General features: G+C 41.6%; 1 protein-coding gene across 1 annotated transcript in view; it reads right to left on the bottom strand.

Annotated features, from left to right (window-relative positions):
• Nucleotides 1-23,185: 23,185 nt before the first annotated feature.
• tshz2 (teashirt zinc finger homeobox 2) overlaps nt 23,186-26,292 on the bottom strand; it is a 96,797-nt gene continuing 93,690 nt past the window's right edge. Inside the window, exon 5 of the mRNA XM_020619002.1 lies at nt 23,186-26,187. Within this exon, the coding sequence (XP_020474658.1) occupies nt 23,855-26,187 (2,333 nt within the window). The 3' untranslated portion in view covers nt 23,186-23,854. The remainder of the gene's footprint in view (nt 26,188-26,292) is intronic.

The following is a 26,292-nucleotide window of genomic DNA, read 5'->3' on the forward strand; positions in this document are numbered from 1 at the left end:
GTGTGTGAGTTCTACTTCAGAAAGTATTTAAGTACACAGTGCTTCACACTAGTTGTACCTCATGTTACCATTTCATGTCACATTGTTTGTCATTTTCAGTTTTGTGGTATATCGTCTTAGGTTTTATATTGTTGAACTAAAAGAAATTTGCCTTACAGTCTGTAGATCTGATGACAAATCAAACTGTTGTTCCAGGTTTTAACAGAAGTGACCTGAGAATATCTGAACATGTCAGTGTGATATGTCTATCCGCTGCATTTATGTGAAACACGTTTGAAGCATCTGACTTTAACACCTCAAGATCGAAACACACCCAGCAGTGGGTAAAGAGAGAAACGAGAGACACAATGCACAGTTGAACACATGATGCATTTACTGTAGTTGTATATGTGTGTATGTGTGTGGCCCTGGTGTACTTGACCTTGGCTGCTATAGGACATTTTAGTTCATCAGGAAAGATGATTGTTTCCTTTAAAAGATATTAGGAGGAGTGTGTCTAAAGAAAACTGACATGGCTCCCTGCATCCCTGATGGTTTCCACTTCGTTTCTTTTATAGTCACTCAGTTGGTAGGGGGAAAGGGTCCCACCACTGTATTTTTACATTAAGCAAGGTCTCCCTGTCCAGAAACAAAAGGCCAGTGGTTGACCCCAGAGTATAATTTCTCCCATCTCTACAATGTCATCTTTTATCAATAATCACCTTGGAGGAGTTCCTGCTCATGTTCGAGGGTGACTGACCTCTGCGGTGATCAGGGTACGTGGATGGTGGTGATCCCTTGCCCCAACATATACTGTCTGCGACTGGGGAGGGTGAGGCATCGGGGAGCAGCCTTTTTATTGTCCATGATGTGAGACCACCGACAGTAGGTGTCCTCCTGGCACCGTGACCTCTCCAGTAAACCCACCTCAGGTCTGTCACTTCCACCACATGCCTGGTAGTCAGGAAGAAGACAAACAGCGCTGCCCTCAAAAACAAAAAATGAAAAGAAATGAGACTCAGGATGTATTTTTATTTTAAATGCATTCCTTAAAGCCATTATCTGATTGCAGTACATTTACATTTGATCATTTTGTTTTTCTATGTGGTGATGTAATGCAAAAAACAAACAAAACTAAACAAAAAAAAGGAATGAATGAGCAGCTAGATTTGTGAAAGGAGGAGAGAGGAAGTTTCGTATCCATTCCACAAAGCAATCGCCCTCCTCTTCTAATCCAAAGTGACACTGAATACTACACACAGAGAAACAAGTAACCTCAAATTGGGTTATTCCTCCTACCTGCCAGTAATCCAGTTGATAAGCACTATACATGTAGATTTCTGGGGAGCAGAGAAATCAGATTACCCTGAGCTGAACTGGGATTTTCAGTCTAAATTGGCTGTTGTTCCTCGGGTCTCTCATTCTATCAGGATGAATGAGGGGAAATAAATGATTTGACTTTGCACCAGATAAATTGTCTACACAGGAGAAACAGTAGTTTAGAAAACAATGCTGAGGTTATTGAGCATACAGAGATGCACCATATATATAGATCTAATACAAAAATACAAGTTCAAAACTCTACAAAACAGTTGATTGGATGATTCGTTTGAAGTTGTCCCCACTGTATATAAAGTGATAAACTAATCTAGCGCCAATGATTGCAAGGTATTTTTTCACTCGTCACAAAAATGCAGGCTTCTCAACTTTTTACTTCTTATTCTGCAACGGTTGCTGATGTCTTTATAGAAAAACAAAGACTAATCTGGTATCACAGATGACCAGAGGGGTGTTTCATAGAGGTAGATCAGAAAAATGGAGTGTATGGTGAAAGCCTGTCTTGAACGAGCCTAACAATCCACACCGAGATGAATCTGTTTCATAAAGCAACCCAGTGCTGATGAGATCTGACTAATTCAAGCCTGATTTAACAAGGCTACAGCCTGCATTCATGTCCACAGCTCTCTGCTTTGAGCTTAGTACTACATGCAACATGCTCACAGTGACCATGCTAGCATGCTAATGTTAAGCTAGTGTAATGTTTATGTAGATATAAAAGGCTGATTCTCAGCTAAAGAAAATGCAAAGATTCTTATTTTAACAAAAGCATGATTATGCATACCATAGCCAATTTCTGTGAATAAATCCTTCTAGATCCTACACACCACATCATTAAACAATAGTGACATGCAGCTAAACCTGAAAACTAGCGAGTCATTGATTTGTTTCCATGGTAACTTAGGTCATACTTATGTAAATCTGGTTTTCAAACAGAAATTCGACCTTAATTTACTGATATATACCTGACTTAACTGATCATCTTGCCTTAAACACTCCCCAGATCAATGATATCAACATTTATTTTAAAGACTCCAACCACAAATGAGATTTATTCACTCAGACCAGGACTGCACTCTCTGTGTCTTTAACACAACATTTTGGGGAGAAGAGGCACTGAAAAATGCACCATGCAAATGAAAAGACATTAACTTCTAACCTTTACCTATTTGTTTTTGTTAGTAATGGTGCATTCAGTAGTCTAAGAACACAGTCTACGCAAGAGAATTGGAATGCGGGCATTTATATGGCTCTTGCATCCATGCATATGTGACTTGCATGTAACATCTCAGTATGATTTATGTCCTAAACAGCATTTTCTTGCATTGCAAACAGACACACTCTCTGCCTCTGCTGTTTTTGTATTTTCTAACATGACACATGAATCCCCGGTGGCCCTGGAAATCAGACAACCCAGGTGCAACACTAATATCCTCCCAGTATCCAAACATTTCCTTTAAAAGTAACTGGCACATTGGGGCCCATAAATTATAGCTGAACGCTGCTCAAGATGTCTGGCTTCCAATAAGACTGTACCCAGAGCAATAAACTTTGACATTGCTGCTTGAAAAATGCCTGCCCTTTTTCATTGTCAAGTGTTACAAATTGATGAAATGAGTCCATCGATGTTCCCTGGTCATTATCTCTCCAGTGGCACTTTGTTTTACAGACAGTGGGGAAAGGGACAGTGCAGATTAGAGGCCCAGGCACAGTTTATCAAACAAAATCTAATATCATCCATAAGAGAAGAATCTGGAAATCAATACTTCATTACTAAATTGTGAGTGGGGATGAAGAGTAATTGTGTGAGTTCAGAGATATGTCTCAGCGGCCAGGGCATAGGAAGTTCAATGTCACCCGGGAAGTGATAAGTAAAGGCACTGATGGGAAGAAACATTTCTGTAATGGGGGGTGCTGGAGGAGGCCAGTGGCCTGAGCACAGAACAGACAATAGACACTGGTTTGCCATTGATTGGCTCCGCTATAAAGATGGAATGGTTTAAAGAGCCCGAGAGAGAAAGAGGAGGAGGCAGAATGAGAGAGGAAACGAGAGTTCGAGTGAGCACCGCTTTCTGAAATTACCCTTGTCTTGTCACCAGCTTTTGAACATTGCATAAAGTCTTCATCTGTGGTCACCCCGATCACTCGACCGATACGTTTGCAACCTGACAGAGATACAGTAAGTGCAAAGATACAACAGTTCCTCTGTAAAAATGGAAGACCGCTTGATGGCGTGACTGCGTCCATTGGCTGAAGGATTCTCTTTGAAATGGCTTCCTGTTAAGGAACATGAATAAATTCCTTTGATGATCAATCACAGACATCGATGCATGTTCTGTAATATTTACAGAACGGTACATCTGGCTATCCGTTAGGTGTGCGATGTTAGCCGAGCCTCTAGCTCCTCTTTTGTTCATGAGGTCACTCCTGTGCAGCAGCACTTCATCTCTGTGAAGCTTAGCACAGCCCCATCCCTCTAAAAGCCTGTGTCTGGAGTCCCTCTGACCTGTTCCCCTGCCTCACCATGTTCAGCCATGCAAATCAGAGTGCCTCCAATCTGAACATGCATCAGCTCAACATGTGTATGGGTGGGGGGGGTGTATTGAATAAGTTAAAGGACAAAAAGTTGGTCTCAGGTAAAGAAAGGCTTTGTCCTGACCTTAATCAAATGTTTATTAATCTGCTTACTTGTGTTTTTTGGGGTAATGTGACAACGCCGAGGGGGATTTGTTGGGTTTTTCCTCTATAATAAGAAAAAGATCTAGACCTTACTATTACTTATTACTATTACTAAAGTTGTTAGGACACTACATAGAACCAACAGAACTAACTGCAGAGGTGGGTGATGGTCTGTGCTTGTTGCTTGAGTGACATCTTTCATGTACAATATTTCATTTGATCCACTGTTAATATAAAAATATTGATTATAGCTGCTTTATGTCCTCAGACAACCCAAACATCATTCATAAATGCAGTAAAACTAGATCAGAGGAGGGTTGTACAGTGATTTCTTATACCTTACATCTGAGGTATGTATCAATATGTACCGCTGCAGATTCTATATGGTGCTTTTCAAATGAACAAAAACACACCTCGCTTACACATTAAAACCTAGTGGGAACAACAAGCTGCTTGCACCAAGACACTCCCATTCCATAGCATGTTTGAATTGTTCAGCAAGTCCACTGCTCCATTTAAAAAGAGCCTTTCCCTGTTGTTGACAGAGATAAACATTTTTTATCGCAGTGCTTTGACGTCGGTGAAGTGAAGTTGACAGTCCAGTAACAGGGGCCCCTTGCTAATGATTTTTGAGCAGCCCCCAACTGAGTCCTAAATGTCTGCAATATCCATAAACAACTCTATACTGTCCAATTAGGCAGACAGAGATGTACTGGGCTGTCAGACAGATTTGCATGGCTAAGCACCTGAGATCCAGAGGATGATGAGGGGGATGGTTCACCGGCCAGGGAGAGAATGTGCACAATGGATGACTTTCATTACAGCATTACCGCTTTACATACACACTCATCCAATTACTGCCTGGATTAATTGATCATCGTAGCTCTGTTCCCAGCACCAGAGCAGGAGCTGCTGTGTTTTTCTCACTTCTGCACCAACTACATGACCCGCTGCTTTCATTCCTTCTGTATTACAGCTCCCGTCCCAAGTTTACAGCCAGAGCTCTTCATAATAAAAAGTCTGAGGGGGACATTTGGGGGGTGGGGGGTTGTTAGAGAAAAACATCACCGGCCACCACTGTGAGTACGGCCACTTACAGGCTCGCATACATTGGGAATAATTAGAATTTATGTGCACCCGTCAATCCCGCCTCATCGTCTTCTCTGCTGCAGACCCATCAGTGGTCAGAAGGGTTCACCGGAGCATGACTCATCCCTGAGTGCGTTTGATCAGAATGAATTATGCCTTTTAGATTCATTATGGCGTTTTATTTCTCCTCTCTGTCCTCCTCTCTTGTCCGTTCAGCCCCGGAAATGAAATGTACAAGACAGCGTACATATTTTATTGTATGCACGCTGTCATGCACGCACAGTTAGGGATAAGAGGTAGGCAGCAGTGGTTTAGCCCAGCCACCCAATATAACACTCTACACTCGACACTTTTTCTAAGACCACAGTGCTTTTGAGAACACGGTCACAACATGAATATTACAGGATGCTGGTGCATTTAAGTGCACAGGCCCCAAACCTTATGGAAAGATTTGTTGGAGCCACACACACATATTCACACACCAGGAAGACTTAAAATGTGACTTCATGAAACAGAAATAAGACAAAAATCTAATTGGACTCATGCTGTTTAGTGTACAGGACTATGACAAGTGCTAATGGGATCATTTAAGATAATTTAAAATACAAACGAGTCTTCGCTTTCTGTTCATTAATTACTGCTAATTACACAAACAGCTAGCCTTGGCGGGGCAGTGCATTTGGCTGTCTGTGAGTTGTGAACATCAGGTCTGAACACGAGGATGGCCCATTTCCCTCTTGGATGACTGACTAATAACATGTAGTGGTGGTGAGATGACAATGGCTTCATTCATGAGCGAGTCGCCTATGTTGTTCTTTTTATTTCAGAATTTGTGGTATAGTCGTTCTTTAACCTGTCTTTCCTTCTTTTCTTACCTTTTTGTAAAGCACTATTATTTTGAAATGTGCTGTATGAATAAACTTTATTATTCTTCTGCCTGTGAATTACACCAAATAATTAGAAATGATCTGGAAATATCTGGGCTTCAAGCTTCTGATGCTGTTTTGACAATATCAGATCCTCTCTTTTGGGTATATGCAGTTCACAGCTGACCCTTTTCTAAATACAGTTGTGAGATTTTATGAGAATAAGCCCACAACCTCATTTAGACTGAGCAGATTGCATCAACTCTTTTCTGCATTTTTAATTGTTTTTTTCTTTTTTCTGTGCCTCCATCTCCCCCTGGGAAAGAGCCCTGTCTGACAGAAAGGTTAGTAATCTCTGATGCAAGCAAGCTGCTAGGATTCAGATCAAGTCGAGTTTTCCTCCGCTGGCGTTTTCAGTCTGGTTAATAAAGTAATTACCTATCCTCGTTCATTTATGCGTGCTAACATTACCTAGCTGGATTTTTTTAAAGTGATATCTGAAATAATTACAACCACCAAGTGGTCAATCTTTTTTTAACTGTTGTTTTCAGCCTCTGCTCAGAGCTTCATCAGTAATCAAGGGTTAATTTCACACCTCAGTGGATTGCCTGCCTTAATCTCTATTCAGTGTAATTAAATCTGTCCAATAAAGTGAGCTCTTTTCCTCTTTGTTCTCTCCCATCTCCTGCTCTCTTTTTTTTTATTGTTTTACACCCATCACATCTCATCGTCTGAACTACAGGCCATCCAGCCGCTCTTGACAGGCAGAATCTATCCCTAAAATTAAAACATTCCTGACCGAGATTGTAAGAGAGGGAGGGCGTGAGGGAGAGAAAAGGGGGGAGCTTGCCAAGCTCAGGAGAGGAAAAGGAAAAGGAAGGGACGCTGACACATCCAGTGTCTATTTTATTTACTTTTTTCTTGACCTTGTCAATCAGGCCCCGTGACAAGTTTAATCACAGTGTGCCCTCTGCAAAATCATGGCTAAATAGGAATGCAAATAATAGAGCGCTGGGGCCTCTTATAAATGGTAATCAAGAGGACTAATCAACTGACAGGTTCGCAGATCTGGCTTGCTCAAGGAGTCACTCAAACTTCTCTCTCTCGCTTTTTAAATTTTATGCCTTTTAAGACTTTTTACCAACATAAAAATTAATACAAATGAACAACATTAACACCCCTGTCCTTCCCTTTTCTTGCACTGCGTATACGGTAGCATTTTGTGATTGCTTTTTGTTCCTGGCAGTGTTATTTTTTAACTTTTTTCCTGTGTGGAATATGAGACAAAAGGTTATATTTAAGCCTTGTAAAGGGTGTCTTTCTTTTCAGGAGAGACCAGCCGCAGATTTCTGAACAATGTAAATGAGCCGTGCCAATCCACTCCTCTGTGATCTGCCACAAAAGTCAAGGGCTCCGTGAAGACTTTGAAATGTTGATTCAGCTGAGGATGGTGACTTCCCTCTGCACCTTTAAAAATACATATCTAAGTTTTATGTGTGCTTGAAAGTTGTGAAGGTTGCCTCTCTCTTCCCTGTTGTCAAGATGTCAAAGCTAAATATGAAATTCTGTCCTGCCACGACTGCATCAAAAGCCAGGGCATTTTTAAAGAAATAGTCCAGCAGATCAGAAACACGGTGCAAGTCCGACTTTACCATGAGTCATTTGGGCTGAATCCATCACATCAAAAATGGCCCAAATAAATTAAGAAACCACTTTAAATTGTATATTTTATTAGCATGACGCAAGGTCAAATCCACAGATAGTCTTTGTGAAATACTGCAGTTGCTTTATGTTTCTGAGCCTATAATTCCGTTATTTAGAAAACTTCACATTCAGAAGAGGCAAATTAGATTTGCTTCACCATAATTATCCATGATTTTAGATGGTTTGGTTTTTCACTGAGAATGAAAGGGGTTACATGGCACATCAGCTGGATCTAACATTTAAAGACTTACACTTCTCCGCTCACTAATGATGGTTTACAGGCCAATTCTCTGGGGGCAGTCTGAGTGCTTCCAAGATATCACATCTTCACAGGCAATCCACATAACTTAGTGTGGCAACGCCAAAGGGAGGTTTGAAGACAAGCCAGAAGAATGAGTAAGGGATGTGTCAGAAAACAGCACCATGTATAAATCTGTGCAAACAAAATACCACAAAATCACATCCTCGTTCACCTTCCTGCTTTGTTTCTCTCAATCCTACTGGGAATTTTTGAGGCTTCAGTGTAAATTAAGTGTTTGCGGTTTCCTCTTGCATTCAGGTCTATCCACTGAGACGCAGCCTTAAGTTGTTCCAGCATATCAAATAACATGAAAAATCTCATCATTGAAATTTGCCCTGTGCTGGATTGTAATCCAGCAGCAGTGAGCCGCCCACCTGACCTGCAGCGCAAGATCAACATCCAAACAATGGAGCAGCTGAGACCAGACATCATTAGGCTTCTTAACACCTCACAAGACACCAACAGACTGACATCCAGCCAATTTGGCCATGAGCTGAGATATCTACTGGTAGTCTGCAACCTCCCTACAGACTAATGATGGTATAAGCCTGTCTCGGCCCTCCACAAGCGCGTTTGATCAGGTACAGTGGAAATCCAGCGTGACGTGAAGTTCACTATACATTCAGCTACATTCACCTGCTTGAATTCCATCATGAGTTTGGCAGACGATCAACGAAAGCCTGACTTAAATCAGCTTTACAAAACAGCACCTGTCACTCTATCTGTGCTGGGTTGTGTAGTAAAACTGAGAGATCAGAAGGAACGATAGATACATTCTGATGTGTAATATGCTGCATTTTCCTCAAAAGATATAATAAAAAGATATGAATGTGCTGCTGTGGACTTAACTATATTATCAGTTTTGATTAAAAACCAATTGTAGAGACCATCTACCTGGGCCTCCAGTTGGATGGATGGTGTGAAGGCAGGTGTAAGTAGGAATGATGCACAGTATTTATAGCATCCAGATAACACTAGGCTGGAAATTGACAGGCCCACGTAATGATGCTCCTCAAAGTGGCATGGATGCAGACGAGTGGACCTCTTCAAATGGGAGGCCAATCCCTGCTGACACAGGGGATAATAGCCCAGCATTGAGCCCATTGTCTGGGCACCCCACACCATGGCATTTGGAACTGAGCAGCCCCTGTTCCTGCGGACAAATGATCCACACTTTACCGGGGGATGTCAGCCATCACGTCTTTCAGTTCGTCTGTTCACAAGAGAGATGGCAGAGGCTGCCTTCTCTTAACCCTATTAGTTTATGAATAATTAGCCCTGTAGCAACAAATAAGGCATCTGGTTTTAACGATATCTATCTGTCTGTCTCACAAACTATACTAAATAATGTGACTAAATTAATCAAATAATAAAAGATGATTTGAACCCTCACCAAGAAGAAAACATTTAATCTGAGACAAAACAAAACTCTTACTGTTCTGTGTACATTTTTAAGTTTTAACCAATAATTTTATCAAAAGGAAAATTCAACAAGCTGCATGGCGGAGGTTCTACAGATGCAGCCTTGCCTCCTATCCTCTTATCCTTCCCTAACAGTAGTGTTTTTGTTGCCTAAAGCTAACAACACACTGGATTCAGGATGCTAACCAAGGATTCAGAGGACTCCAAAGCCCTGGCCGTCGTGCAGCAGCACCCCCTGGCCACCTCTCCAGGACTCTGAAAACATAGCACTTCCCTTTCTTGAAGCTCACACAACAACATAATTAAGAAAAGAAATTAGCACCATATAAATCTTATTACAGCAGACAGGTCACATGCAAAGTGGCATCACATAAAATTTAAAATCTACCTTTTAGACAGTCCCTAACTCCGGCTCATCATTTTGCTGCTGTCAAGTCACCAGAGTGTGCACATGGGAACATGAGGTGAAAAACAGCTGTGCAACATCAGCCATGCTTTAATCTACACCGCATGGCTCATCTGGTGAAAAGTGATGAAAGCTCTGCCTCGCCTAATGTCTATCAAGCTTAACGCTATCCCCAACTCCATGGTTTAAGCCTATGGCTGCTTTAGCTACAGTCTACTCTGATACTGAAGGATCTATCTATCTATCTATCTATCTATCTATCTATCTATCTATCTATCTATCTATCTATCTCACCCTGGCTCTGTGCTATAATTGTGAGTAAACAAAAGAAACACTCCACAGTCATTATAAACCCACCCACAGCTGCCACTGGGACCTCCATTAAGCCCAGTGTTCCTGAGATGCTCTGGTCTTATCTGATTCATCAACAAGACGCTGGCTGGCATGATTTATCTATGCCACTTACTTGTTTTCATTTTGCCCGGGGGCTGCTGCCAGCATCAGGGGCTTCTTTTTACAGTGTGACAGCTCCATCTCAGGAGAAAAGACTCCCCATGCAAAAACAGTGCATCAAAACAAATAAGGCCCGAGCCACTTAAGAGAAGTGGTTGTGTTCAGGGCCCATTTTCACTGCATGTCAACCAAATGATGCAATGGCACACACAAATCTGCATTACTTCTGTGCTTATGCTTTTTGTCTGGAAATTCCATGTATGAGCCTGAAAACTGGATGTGAATACAAATAAGTTCTAGGATGCATTTGTTGTTGTTTTATATTTAGGACTGGACCCCAAAATTATGCAGAATGATTTTCCATTATTGATTATTTATATATTCTTGTTCTCTACAGGTTTTCATTTATTCTCTGTCTTTGTAGAAATTGGCCACCCCCTCGTTTACATCTCCCTTCCCTTTCTCTGCTCCCCAAACGTACAGGCAACGGGACGCTCTTGTACATTAAATAAGAACTGTCACCCTGGGCAACTTGCAGCAGCGAAGCATTTATTCTGCCTCACATTTCCTGGCACTTAGAATTATTTCCTTCATGCCTGATAACCAAATTACAATATGGCAGGTCTCCCTGGAGCCACAGGATTGTTAGTGCCAGCTCACAACATACTTTCAACTGATGTGGCATTTCATGTACAGCTGCCAATCAAAGCCAGCAGAAGGGAGAGATGTAAATGAGGGCGGGCCCGGTGGTGTTCAATTACCGCTCTGAGCTCTGCATAATCCTCCTTCCCACTGACTGACTGACTGACAGCTCCACATTCTTCCTCATCCACAGCGTTCTCCCCTAATTTCACTACCTAGGTTTCGCCTCATATTGGGACATGGAATCAGACATCGGAGGAAAAATCTGTCATTTCTATTTCCATTTAAAACAGTGCAAGGAGTATTATCTGACATTTGAAGGACTGTAAAGGAACAGCACATGCACTAAGACAGTACATTATTGCTTGTTCCTACTATTTGTGACCCAAAGCTGAACAAAGCCTCCTATAGGCTCTGTCAGTGTTGAATATAATGTTCTCTTTCCCATTATACACTAACAAGAATTTCACCAGCTGAGTGGGTCGAGATACTCTTAGCTTCCTACTCAGCACCAACCTTTGTTAAATACTCAGATTAAGAAGATCCGTGAATAGTCCTGATATCTTGTGCTCTTCCTGTCATAAAGACGGCTTTAGATTCCTCTTAATCCCCGTGTTAAAGGTGCGCCAGCCCAATAGCTTAAGCACTGTTCTGCTTGTGACTGAGAAATGATGCCATTAGACCTGTAGCATTCAAAACACTATGTTTTAATGGCTCAATGTATCATCAGACTTAATTCCATACAGCTCGCCCGGCTTCATTTAATTTTAAAATATCAAATTGTTTCTCTCCGTAGTCACCTGATTTTGTCTGCCACAGTCCTCGTCATTTTCCTTTCTCATCTGTCTAAAACTGGCACTTTTGTTGCATTCCAAGAGGTTGATAAATCAATCCATCAAAAAATTCTTTGCGGTGAAACTCAATCAAGAAAGGTCATGTCGGCGGGAAAAGAACAGATTAAATTAGCATTGAATTAGACATGGAAAGTGAGCTCTGTCAAAACCATCACTGTGCTCAGCACAATTAGAATATGTTAATTATGCATTTCATTAAGGGGCCTCAGCGCTCTTTGAATGTGAGATGAAATGTCACTGGTGTAGGCAGCCGAAAAATGGAAGATTGCCAGGCACAACTTTCTTTGTGCAATGTGTGACACCTTCATTAACATCAGGGATTGCTAGTCTGATTAGACTTTTTATATTAGTTTAAGCCTTTAGGCTTTCAAATGCTATGGCTTTTTTCTACATTTTGATGTGGCAGCTAAGACCCTTCTCCATTTCCAAGCAGATATTGTCTATGGTTCGGTGCTTTGTCTGAATTCTCCAACATAATGCCGTGACATTGGACGTAACATCTCATTGTCTTTGTGTAGATGACGGCATTTACCACGTCTTTGTTTCACATAATCTTGGGTCACTTTCAGCAATGTGAGACTTGAAGAGCCAAATTCCCACACTGTGCACGTCTATCTGTGATACTGAGGGTGGCCTTTGTGCCAGTGCACGTGATGTTCGCAGTAACTGTGGACAGTTAGAATGTGCAGGTTTGAATATGTCAGTACTGTTACTGTGAATAGATAGATAGATAGATAGATAGATAGATAGATAGATAGATAGATAGATAGATAGATAGATAGATAGATAGATAGATAGATAGATAGATAGATAGATAGATAGATAGATAGATAGACAGACAGACAGACAGACAGACAGACAGACAGACAGACAGCTCTTCATTGTAGCAGAGAAACTGCAGGACAGACTTATTTCTCTGCTCCCATGATTAACTTCTGAGTGAACTCACACACAGTGTAATGCTTGACAGGTCATCGTGTTGTGACAATCACACAGAGAACAGATAACCGGTAAGTGAAAGTTGGACCGCAGCGGCAGCTTACATTACAGATCAGCCAACTTTTAAAACTTCATTAAAACAAAATGAAAGCACTTCCCGGCACACTTAAATTAAATTGAAATGCTTTGGGAAGAGATGAACACCAGAAGTGGGAGCTGTCTGACAATTTCAGCGCTCACATACTTTCATGACACAAGATGAGTCTTATGTGCTGAAAGTGAATCGTAGGAATGATTGTCTCTGGAAGACCCCATCTCACAGATGTAATATAGATGTCTTGAATGAGTGACTACCCGCTGGTCTTTGTACCCATAACTGAGAATATACAGTACCTGTAGAATAGAGTAGCTACACCACAAGATTGCCTTCTTATGCCAACCACAAGAGGGTTAAGGAGGTGAGACTGAAGCTGGGGATCCATTTCAATGTGTTTATGGTTTTCCGTATAGCGGTCAGTAATGTAAAATCACTGCTTGGATATTACATCTTTATAATATGATTCCCTTGTTTTTTCAAGGACTTTAACGCATAGAGCATCCTCTGCAGGACCTTTTATCGTAGCATGAAAGGACGTATTACAGCGTGTGATGGTTCATATTTCCTGTGGCTACTTTTCACTTTATCCACCTCGCATGGTCAGCATTACGCTCCACATGAGAGATGCTTCAGTAACATTCACAAGGATGAGGGTCCTGTATACGATGAAGTGGAATCATTCACTGTCTCAGCTCCACTGGAAGCTTTGGTTTATGGGGATCCTGTGCTTGCACTGAAGCCTCTGACATGTCCACGACTGACTGCTCAGGTGGGAGAAATTCCGTACCTTCACAACTTTGCCACAGGTGTGTCATTTGCCTCTCTTTTCCTCTGACTGTCAAGCATTTGTCACGTTAAATCCTCAGCAGCTGTGACAGCTGCACTCCTATGAGAAGTGAAGCAATTAAAATGTATCAGTCAGTTGTTTTAGCACTCGTTTGCCGTGCTTGATCTGACATGGACAGCGGTAACAAAACGAACAATGAAAACCTCATGTTAAAAAATAATCTACGTGCAGGTGCAGCACTGCAGGGGAGCACTCAATCAAGAGTGAAAAATGAAAGTCTGTGTCCAAGGCCTAAATGTATTCTGTGGCCGGAGAGTGAACTCGCCGCCCATGTGACACATGATTTACACAGGAAAAGGCCTGTGACTCTCTACAATGATAGATCTATGCCTAAGTCTGCCTGGGCTCACTCTATGACATATAATCCTTCTCTTTTAAGTTGCAAGATAGAGATAGATAACAAAATGCTCTATTGATTTCCCTGTCTGCATAGTGGCTGGATTTCAAGACTGCACATGTCCACGTCTGAATCTTGACCACTGTGACAACTGTCTCTGCATGTGGTCAATTCTGCATCATTACATCGGTTTTGCCTTTCTGATAGTCGACACATGTTCTACATAAAGAGAAAATTCTGTTTTCTGTAAGATATCTGGTATTTTCCCAGATCTGTTTAGCTGTAGATGGCTGCAGTATTTTCTATATGGTACGGCACGCTCAGTGTGCAACACCTACATTTACTCTGACCCGTAATCATTTTGCTTTTCCCTGATCATGGACCTATTCACACTTACAAAGAGGTAGCTTTTTCATAAATTCACAAAGCGTTGTGAATTTAGGGCATTAGTACACATGAGCCTGGAAAGGAAGCAAATGTCAAATGTGCAGAGGATTGTGATTTACTGAATGTGGTTTACTGGCTGTAATGCTGCCAAGTGTCATCAAGCTACCTTGAAGCTGTCTTTATGGCAGGATAAGACAAAGGTTTGACTGACTGTTTGCCGGAGAAATATACAGTGCAACCGTACACCTGTGTCGAACAAATGAAGAACTTTAAATGTCTTAAGAAACACAGTATAATATAAAGCAGGAAATGCATTCAACATGACAATGGTATCTACAAAACATCCATTTATCCATTATCAACGAAGCTTATTCCTGAACAGAGTTGCTTGGGGCTGGAGCCAATCCCAGCTCACACTGGGCAAGAGGCGGGGTCCACCCTGGACAGGTCGCCGAGCACCCGAAGAGAACCCACACAGGCCCAGGGAGAACATGTAGACTCCACACAGAAAGGCCCCGGGTCGGCCGGGACTCGAATCCAGAACCTTCTTGCTGTGAGGGGACAGCGCTGTGCTGCCCTATACATAAAGCAAGTGGAACATGGATCTCTGCAGAGCTGATATTGGAGAGAATATATTAAATACTTGTTATGATGCCACTGTCCATGAATATGCAGAAAAACTGATGACAAGAATGTATATCAGATCTCAGTGTCTGTGTAAAATGCCTAATGAACCTGAAAACTCAGGAACAGAGATTTCACCTTTTGATCGCAAACAGACCTCATGGAAACTCGGCCTTACAGCAAAACGTGATGATTTACTGCCACAACCTGGTGTTTTCTCTGGGTGAAACGTGTCCTCATCTGGGCCTGGAAAAGAGTTGCAACAGCACGTCATGTCACATTAACACAGGCATTCCACATTTAACTGGAATTATATCACAAAAACAAACAAAACATGTCTAACCATACGCAGGCTCTTATGGGTCATTAGACAGCTTTCAGTAGTTTTTGGTGGTTGGTGAGTGGTGGGTTTCTTTTCTTTGTTTATTTGCTAGAGGCTCATAGACCCAGGTTTTGTTTACAGACTGAGAGAAATAGCTTAAATCTGCTGGCGTCAATGCTGATTCATGTCAAACTGAGTGACAGGTGACCCGAGAGCCGGCAGCCAGACAGTGAGACGGATTACAAGTGAGCAAAACGCCAACAACCTCTGGCCTGCTGTGGGGCAACAGATGACAGCAGAGGAGGGCAAGAGGTGGAGTGCTCTGCGCTCACCCCCCACTCCCTCCATCCATCCATCAACCCAACCCCCTCCTGGCCACTACCCACTCAGGCTGACTGATAGACAAGGGGAAATGGGAGCATTCAGTTGTTAAAATAATACAGCTCTGTCAGATATTCTGGTCACATGTTACTAAACCTGTGTTTTTGTTACGGTGACTAAGCCACATCTGGCCAGAGTTAGGATCCAAATGATGTCGAGCGATATTGTTTCAGTATACGTACAAAGCAACAGAATGTAAAATTGCTTGTCAATCAAAAAGGGCATTGTTTCTTATGTGGTAGTAGCCAGAATAATTAGATTCTGGTGTTTCTGGCTTTAGGGCCAACACGGCTGCAAGTCAGGAAGTGATCTAATCATAGAAAGGTGTGAACAATATATTGTCCTCATAAAAAAGTGGGGGAAAAAAGAGACAAGAGGGGAAAAGGCTTCAGCTAGCCCACAAAAAGAAAGCAGTTCTGTGCCCTTTACAGAGTCAACAAACCCAGAATCCTCTCGAGGGGTCCTAATCCAAGCCCATCCAGTTCTGGTTGTTAGTTTACAGTGCCTTGTTAGTTTACCTTGCACAGTGCTTTCCATGCTATGATGTTAAAAAGAGAGTATTTAAATATTTAGAGCTGCAGGTTCAAAAGACAAAAGATTCAAAACATCCACATTTTATAATGTGGAAGAAAAATCTACTCCAAAAAGTTATAGTAATCATGTCCCACAAAATGTCCCTGCTCTGAGCCAATCAGGGACAAATGTGTCCCTTCATTCAGAAATATAATGCCCCCTTGGACGACGCCGTGTCATTCCGAATGCCAGAAAGCAGTGGCGGGTTGCATCATTCTCTAAGTTCTAAGTTTCTAAGTTCCTGAGTTTCATCAATTTCCCAAGTGTCAGAAGACTCCAACAATGTGTAAAGGCAGCACTCCTCTGCTAAAGACAGCTGTATAGAGGCATCATTGGCTTCAACGAATGTTCCACTGCTCTTTTTTGAATGTTTTGTTATTTTTAAAGCTGCTCTAGCTAGTTTCTTTATATTAACAATAACTGGTTATAGCTAATGTCACGAGCAGGGATCACTTACAGTGATGAAACCAAAGACCATCTCCTAACTCAGGTAATGTTTGTGCCATGTATATGAAGCAGGTATCCCTTGTCTTTACTATTGTAACCATGACAACAGAAGTCTATGGGATGATAACCTACTGAACTCCTAAGAGATAGGTAGTAGGGACCTAATGAGTCACAGCTATGTTCCAGTAACAAGTGATAATGGGCTATTAAAAGGTGTGGTAACATCTGAGGCGGGTGCACCCGGGTGACTAAACCCACCACACTCCACTTTGTTTCTAAACCAGGCGTCCCACCCAACATCCCTGCCCCTCGACCCACTGGCTGCCTCAGAGCATTTGTCATACTAAAGCATGACAAAGAGCCCTAGCTACACCTCATGCCTTTGTTACCTCAGTACATCCCACTAACACACCTGTTTCTCCTTCCTCACTTAGTTTCCCTTACAAACAGACAGATCTCCTGCATCCTCAAATCTCACACACCCCTTTTTCCATGCATTTCACTGATGCCCAGGAGACACTGTATGTTCTAAGCTTCACCATCCCACACCATGATTCAAAGAGCACATCCCTAGCTAGCATGAATACCCTGGCTAATAATTTAGCATGCTAATGTGAGTGGTGCAACAAGCACTTCTATTGAAATGGCAAATGTACGAGCACAATATTACAATACAAAACCAAACTTTGACTTCAACTCTTTGTGCTGTAGGGAGGAGTCTCTAATTATGCACCACTTACTGCCATAGTGTCGACAGTGACGCTTAACCTTGTCTGTTATGTACCAGTTGCTGTGTCAGTGTGAGTGGCGGTCACATAAGCCAAATTTTCGCCATAGCTGACGTCAAGCTGAAAGTGACACCAACAATGCATCTAGTGAGCGCCTGGTCCTACAGAAAGCTGCAGTCAATTGCTATCTTGTTTCTCTTGGCACTGGCTGTTTAGTTCAGTTTATCTTTGAAGAACATTTAAAGCTCCCTTGTCAAACACTCTGGCACTCTGGTTTCACAAAAAATGGGTTTCTGTTGGCTAGACTCTGACAAAAAGTGACTGGGTTTCTGTTTGCTCCCAGCAGCAAGTCTCTAAGGTTCCTGCTAGGATATGTTTTGTTCTAGAGAGCTGTGTGTCACTGTTGTCCACAGGGCACAGGACGGAGCTGACAAGCTCAGATGTCTCTTGAAAACATGATCATCTGGACTGCCAACATAAACCATAGCTATTTCATTAATCTTCCTTAGAATTCAGTTGTTTGTGTTTGTGTTTGTTATCTTGATCTCAGTGGACGTCTAGGTTTTAGGCACCCTGTGTTAGAGAAGCTCATACAGCGTCATCTTTCTGAAGCTTCCTTTATCAGCTGATTCAATGCATTTTTTAAGTTTACTTTAACATAGGATCTTCTTTTATTTTCACATCATGCCTTTAGTGAATGATTTCTAGGTTCCCCTATAAGTAAATTAGTTGTTTTTTGATTATTAACTTTGGGCACTTTTTGCCTTTATTTCCATAAGTGGGTTGTGAAGAGGAGACAAAGACAGAGGGAGATCTGTGACAAATGTCAGTGACTGGACTCAAATAGCTGACATTGCATGTGCACAGTGCATGTGCATATGGGGCGCTGTGTCGTAACCATCCAGCTATGGAAGAACCCAATCTTCTTGTTTTCTTGTTGAAGATGTAGTTGCATTGAGATAAACTGTATTATTGCTCCTCTATGTGGCGTTATGCTCACTGTCCCATACAAATGTCTGCTCAGTGTTCAGAAGCAACATATTAGAAATATCAGCTGTGAATATACATCACATAACTGATTAATCATGAGATCCATTTTTTTTCAGCTACAATCTCTTTTCAGCTCACTGCTCCAGGTACACTCCTGTTACATTAGCTGCACCTGTACATATTAAAGCCCCCCACTAAGCTGGGTGTCACCCCTCTCTCTGGCGTCTGGCCGTTTGGTTTGCTCTGCAAGTCCAGAGATGCTTGGGAGGCACAAGCAGCCAGTCGGCAAGAATTAGAGCAGCGTCTATGATTGTGCTGACGTCTGCAAGGGGCCGGGCTGGAGATTAAGCCCAATAAAAATGTGTGATTTGTTGCTTTCATATTTGGAAGGTGTCAGCTTCAATTCGAGCTAGCATGCTGCCGTGAGGCAGGCTGGGTGACACATATGAAGGATGCACTGATGAACTGCTGGCAATCAAGTGTTAGTTCTCTCATCTGCTCAATGATGGCAAATGGAAACCTCCACTTACTGTTACACAGAGGTTTATTCATATAAAAGCTTAAAAAAGGAAGCAGATTTAATTTGTTTATTCATCTTTTGTTCACTTGTTTTGTTATGAATCAGTTATTCTCTTATGTTTCTGCTAAATATTTCCTGCACTAATGAACAAATACGTTGCTTCACCCTGACATGTCTTGTACCTGGTTTGGTAACACTTTACTTTAAGCCCCTTATTCAGCATTTATAAGCAGTTTACAGACATTAAATAAATTGTTTCTATCACACTGTAATGTAGTTGTATGCAGCTAGAGTGACATTGTTAAGTGTTTATTACCATACAGAAATGACTCCATTACCGCCAAAGAAGACATATTTGTGTTTGTCTGTAATATTGTCATTCGTACTCGTGACACTTACAGGCGCCAACAGACTGGGATGAAGTTGTTGTCCCCTGTTTGTTTACATCTGCTAAACACTTGTATTGTAAAATATTTACTAAATGTAACAGCAAAGTGTATATATTTCAAAATTTGTAAGTGTAATAAAAATCAAATATAAAATTCTTTACACTTTATTTTGAAAGACAGCTTCTCATATAAGACCTGGCTCACTGGTAAAACCTCATGGTTTATGACCGTAACCCTTTTTAAAGCAAGACAGCAGTGAGTATCTGTAAATATTAGACAGTCATTCCATTAAGTGAACATCTAAAACAGAAAAAAAAGCAGAGGGAGAAATCATTAAAAAGCCAAAGGGTTAGAATGGTCTCTACGTTATCAGCAGCAAGGATCAACCGACTGTTTAAGGTTCTGGAAGTTTGAAAATATCTCATGCATTAAAAGTGAAGGACGCGAGTTCCCTGAGTTTAATCCTTTTTGCAAGTGCTTCATCAACCTTCAGCTTTTTTGACAAGACAGAAGTTTCAGCATGTATGATTAATAAGATACAAATGTGCAACTGATATTTGATAAATGACTTTGGTTTCATATTCATGATGTACAATGAATATGCAGCACCAGGGGCTTAGGCCTACTTGATTGATCAAATGTATTCCATTCATCACTTATTTTTGCTTAATTAGCATATCTGAAGCAACACCATTAACAGCAGAGGACTATGGGCTATTTGGAAGACGTGATGTATGTCAGGGAGCAGACATACATGCATTCCTCTTTGTCTCGTAGAGCTCATGATCTCAGGAGGCAGAATTCATTATAGAACAGATTTTAGAGCATATTATTTACCAACAAATCGGAGGGACTGAACTACTTCTCTACTCCAAGGATTTGCTCTTCCACATTTAAAACCAATATGGTGTCAGGATATCTGCAGTTGTACAGTGCAGGTAAAAGGACAATGACAGGGTCTGCTGTCTCTGTGAGGAGCACTGGAGAGATGCAACGCCCTTTCTGGGGTATTTCTCAGAGGGACATAATAACCTGAGGACTTTGGTGTGAATAAATGGCAGAAAACAGAGTCAGGATGTGGGTCATTGTAGCTATAAGTTTTAAAGCCCTTCATTAAACACATGAGCTTCTCATTACCCTGCTGCTGTGTGATGAACATTTTGAGCGCTCCTTCCCTCCTCATCCTGTTTACAGGCCAGATGATGCAGAGAATCCATGCTTGTCTGGCACAGAGCAAAGCAAAGTAAATGTTTTGTGTGTATCCAAGCAGGCAAATTCTGATGCACATTTGCCCTATTACAGCACATCAGCATCAGGCAGATGCACGCCAGTGCAAGCAAGGAGTGTACACTTATCATTATTTGATAACATGTTTAATGACAGATTGACAAAGGATTTGCAAATGCGAGCTGGCGTTAATTTCGCTAAGGTTGGGTTTCACTGAGTCTGCAATGCATAAGTGTACTTTTGTGCATAATCTGATTTTTCAACTAAGCTATTAGAACTGTTTTAGAAAGTAACTCCGAGCTGGGGAGAATGTAAACACTTCTGATGTTTTATGTCAGACAGTGGACATTTCTGAAGCTTTCGTTCATTTCAAAACAGTTTTAGATCTAGACTTTGGTCAAATCACTGACACCAGGGGTGAAAATATTACATTATATATGTGGGGGCTGTTGAGTTGGATCGACTTCTCTACATTTAGAGTCATTTCTTTGACAACATCTATTCTAGCTGCAGTTTATCTTCTTAATTTTACTTTATTATTAAGGAGAGCCATGCATGCAGCCGAGCTTTATCGCTGTGTAATGTTCCCAGTGCTCTAATGTAAGGTACTGCAGTGTGTTTTTTTTTTTTTTTTTTTATTGAAATTGTCTCCTCATATATGCATTTGAGTTTTCTTAATGTCTTTCATAACCAGTTAAAACCCAAGGTTGTCTGTACATCTATCTGTGTGTGACAGCACAAAACTGACTGCGTTCTGTAATTAGCCATGACATGTTGGATATATGGTTCGATTAACTGTGCTAATATGCAGATGAAATAATATAAAGCATCAAATGAATTATAGGTCTGTTTCATTTAATTATACGGGATGCGTTACCTGAAGTAATACCTGTAGTATTTACATGTACTCATATTAGAACGTTATGTTTATGTGAAAAACGGGAGCAGCCGATGTGGATTTCCACCCACTACACTTCCTGTGCCTTCAAACGGTGGTTGCATGATGGGAAGTTTGTTTTATTTAGATCACAGCTATACAACATCCTGTGTACCACCAATAAATACGACACCGACTTTGACGTATTAGAGCAAATTATGGCAAAAGACAACTAATTTCCTGTTGCGACTGCACTGATGAGAGCATTTTTCTTTGGTTGGCCTTGGGTGAACCTCTACTGGGCTGTGCTGAATCCTCAACGCACTCGCAGCCACTGAATAACGATTTGGATCTACATTGCAGGGAATTGCAGTTGAAAACACGGAGTAAAAATAAAATACATTTTCAATAAAAACTGATAAATTCTGTGTTGCAATGTCCCTTGTTGTTAGTAAAAAAGTCTCAGTGTAAAAACAAACAGCCAGGAGGATTCTCATCTCTGTTCTGCTGCAGCTTAAGAACAACGCTTGGCTCAATTTAGAGTAAGTTGCTCCTCTAAAACATAATGGCCCAACAGACAAATCAAAGACCCGTCGCTGAAGAAAGGCACTAAATAATTTATAGCTTTAATCTGCTCACTGAGGTGTGTGGTCTTTGACAGTAATTATAAATGCAGGGAGAAATTATAGCTGAATACTTTAACTGCATTAGGAGTCATCTGATGAACAACGTGATTGCCTGCTCATTCCCAACAATAGGGGGCAAGTTGGTGTCACAGCATTCAAATCACCACAGTGCTCATGTGCTTTTTCCCATTTACCATCAAATGTCAGTTGCCCGTGATAAAATAGAGATTTGATGGGTGGAGGTAATTGAGGACTTGATTGCTTGAAAAGAGATGAATTGCATAAAATGTTTATGAATTTAGAAGGCAATTATTTTTAATAGCCTTGAAATAATAGAGCTGGAGGAAATATGTTTAATTGTTATGATACCATCTTGCAGCAACAGCAGCGGCGTTCACAGGAAAGCAATAAAGTCTGACAAGAAGATATATCATTGAAGAGTATCTAAAAGTCATAAGGTAAAAGAGAATGCAGAGTGCTGTACGGTATGAGGACGCTGTCCTTTGTGTCTTACAGGTTCTCCATGGATTTGAAAGCTTAAAATAGATCAAGAACATATACTGAATTTAAATATGAGATACAAGGTAACATTTTATTTTATGGGTCTGAATATTCTCCTGATAAATTCCCGGGGAGGACTAGTCACAGGGGAAACTGGAATGTCCTTGAAAGTAAGGTTCAGGTTTAACATAAGTAAATATTAATTTATTAGTGGAAACTTTATTCTCCTTATATGTTGAGTTGTAGGTTTGCCTGTAGACATCGCTGCACGTTGAGCTGACTGAAAGGCTCTGGGTTTTGTTGGATTTTTCTTTTATTATTATTATAATGTATGTAATTAGAAAGTGTACCAAGTGAACCAGATTTCTATTTTCCCTATAATTAGTACCTAATTACTTCCATGGAAATTACCGAATCATTTAAAAAACATTACCATTATTTCTATGACATGAAAATGTGTTATAGTCTTGCATTTATAGTCAGTAATTTCATCAGCTGGTCAGTGTGTATACTGATCGCAGTAATAACTAAGTATCTTACTAATATTAAAACAAGCTGCTAACTTTGCAAGCAAACAATTACAGAGACAACTTGGGAAAAACGAGCACAAGCTGTTATCAAATGTTAACTCTTTATTTGAAGTAAGTAAAAAAGGTGCATGTGTCACAGGTCTCATCTGTCTTGTCTTTATCTTTGCTGCATGAAACAGTTTTTTTTCTTCTAAAATATATTTACATGTGAAATATCCTTGTTTCCAAACAGCCTAATTATTTTTGAGTCATGTACAGAATCCGAGTCTGAACCGGTGATTAAACATTTATTAAAGTGCTTTTTTTTCTCTTCTATCATTGCAGCACAAAACATCTTTACATAGCAATGCACTGTACAGGTCTGCATGTGTGTTCGCGTGTGTCGGCTGCCTGTTTTAACAGCTGCACATTTATTTATGCAGGTGTACAGTATCACAGAAGTTGTAAAGTACAATTACTTCTTTATTTTGTCTTTGAAATACAATTGAAACTTGACGTATCATACAAATAAATAGTAGTCATAGCCTGGGCTATTGCATGCAAACATCAGCAATTATGTTTCTTCAAGCAGTAATACATTTCATTACTGGTGATGCATTGGAGCAGGGTGCAAAAGTATCTCTTAGTGTTTCCTTATACAGTTTCTAACCAGTGTGTCTTCGCTGTACTCCACGAAATGTTTTAAATGATGCACACTACACAATAAAAATGGTTGAAATAGCTGACCCTTGTATTAAAATAAAAAAGGAAGAAAAGGAAAGAAGCGGCAATGTGAAGAACTACTCCTTGTCCATTTCTACATATTGTGAATGGTTGTCAGGTGATTTGCTGTGAGTTTTACTCAAGTGGAGTTTGACTGCGTGATTACTGGCAAATGTCCGACAGCAGAGCTTACATTTGAACTTTGAGTCAATGTCCTCTTCTGTGACTAGAGCTTCTGTGGCTCTGACACTGAGGACCTTCGACAGTTCCGGCTCCTCTACCTTCGTCTGGTGCTCTAGCGGCATTTTGCACATGTCTTTGATTTGGAACCCGAGATGGGACTCCAGATGGGAAATGAATGCGGTCGGTGACCTAAACTGGGAAGCGCAGTCATTGCAGTAGAAGACGGGGTGACCCGTGTCCATGTTCTTCAGAAACTTGGTCCCTCCGGTTTTCCGAAGTTGGTATTTTACATTTGCTAACCAATGGCTTATGGTGGTCATGGACAATCCAGTGAACTTGGAGATGTGCATCCGTTCCTGAGGGCCGAGGTCTGAGAGCAAGTACTTTCCCTCAGAGGTCTGGAAGAGGCTGGAGGCAAACTGAGCTTGGAGGATGAGAAGATGGCGAGGGTTCCAGTTTGACTGTCTACCTTTACGCTTGTGGACCGAGTACACCTCGGCGGACACGTCCTCAAAGCGCCTGACGTCCGATTCCAGTTTCATAGTCGGGATTCGCGATGGTATGGAGGGTTTTGGTGTCGTGGCTTTTGGAAGAACTTTAACCATGTCGGCTATGTCAGACAGAGCATATTTCTGTGGCATCGGGGTGGACGGCTGTAGTAGTGACGGACTTGGCTTGCTGTGTTTAGATTTCGTCAGGTCTATCGGTTGGTCATCACTAACAAAAAGAAAGGTATTATCAGGTCTATTTTTTACAGGATTTCCAAGCATCAAAGCAGGTTTCTCACTGCTACGGTTGATATCAGCAAAAACAGATTGGGCACGAGCAGAGAGTTTATCTACCTTTGAGTTACTGGGCTTGTTTGCTTTGCCCAGGTGATTGTTCAGAACGGACTGCAGCGCACTGAGAGGGTTTATGCCAAGTACATCTGGAATGTCAGTGAGAGGCTCTGAAGCAGCGCTGCGTCCGTTGCTGGCAGAGGGGCTCGGCGTCTTGCCTCTGTCAGAGAAATGTGGGCTCAACTTCCCTTTGATCGCTTCACTCCCCTCATTCACACAGTCAGCATCAAGCTTTGAAGAGGAAGAGGAATCATCCTGACAATCGCTGTCATCATTCTCCACCAGATCAAACCTAATATTCTGAATTTCTTTACCATCGCTAACGCCGGCCTTCTCTTTTTTGATGTCCACATTTTGATGCTGTCCCTGGGAAGCTTCAACTCCCACAGCACTGTGGTAAAACTTCGCCTTTGGCGCAATCGGTCTCAGTTTGTGGTTAAATGTCTGCTTTAGCTGTGCAGGTGGAGATGCAGAGAGAGGGGCGCTTTTGATGATGCCGGAGAGTTGATAGGCAGCGTGAATGCTCGGGTAGGCGCTCCAGCTCGGTGTCCCTGTTTGAGCTTTATTGATGGCAGAGGCCACTGTGTTGGCTAAAGACTTAAGAATGTCCCCTCCTCCACCCGAGTCCTGTTCAAGATCCTCCTCGCGGAGATAAGGGTACTTAAAAGCCCCATTGCCTGCCTTTTGATCCTCACTGTCTTGCTTGTCTTCTTTAGCTTCAGTTTCTTCCATTTTCTCTGATGTGCCTTCCCCCTGGCCTTCTTTCTCACTGCTACCGGGGGAAGAATTTTTTGGAGTCACCTTTTCTCCCTCGGTGTCGCTGGCAGCAGGCTCAGCTAAACCTTGGATCTTCTCTATGGCCAGGGGGTCAAGTGCTAACTGTTTACCTTTTTTGGAGGCTGAGTTTGTGACTTTGATGAAGTGTCCAGTAACCATCATATGTGTGGTGAGTTGCTGAAGGGTGTCATGGGAGCTTCCACACTCCATGCATTTAAGAATCTGAGATTTGCACGTCTCAAACTGCCAAGTGTAACTAGCTCCATTCTGATAGCCATATCGGTTATTATTTGCATTTGAAATTGATGCGGCCCGTTGTGCCTCAGTGTAGCCAGATACACCAGTTGTAGAGTCAGGGGAACAAGGTCTTACCGTTTCGAAGGCCCGCTTCTTTGCTGGTGGTAACAGTTTGGGTGTGATTACTGGGATCGGCTCTTTCAAAGGCACTTTTTGGTAATGCTTAGTTTTAATCATATGGACGCTCAAATCCTGGAGCGAGTCAAAAGAGTGGCCACAGTACATGCATTTCAAAACTTTCTGGGCATCTTCCTTCCCTTCCATCTCCAGCAGTGAACGCTTGCGTGGCTTGGACCACTTCTTGCTTCGATCATCTTCAGTATCCTTATTGTCATCTCGATAGTGGCCAGTCTCATTCATATGCACTGTCAGGCCAACCAAAGTGTCATAGGCTGCACTACAGTCCTTGCACCTGAACT

The sequence above is a fragment of the Monopterus albus genome, unplaced genomic scaffold, assembly GCF_001952655.1.
Source record: "Monopterus albus unplaced genomic scaffold, M_albus_1.0 scaffold212.1, whole genome shotgun sequence".
Classification (NCBI taxonomy): Eukaryota; Metazoa; Chordata; class Actinopteri; order Synbranchiformes; family Synbranchidae; genus Monopterus; species Monopterus albus.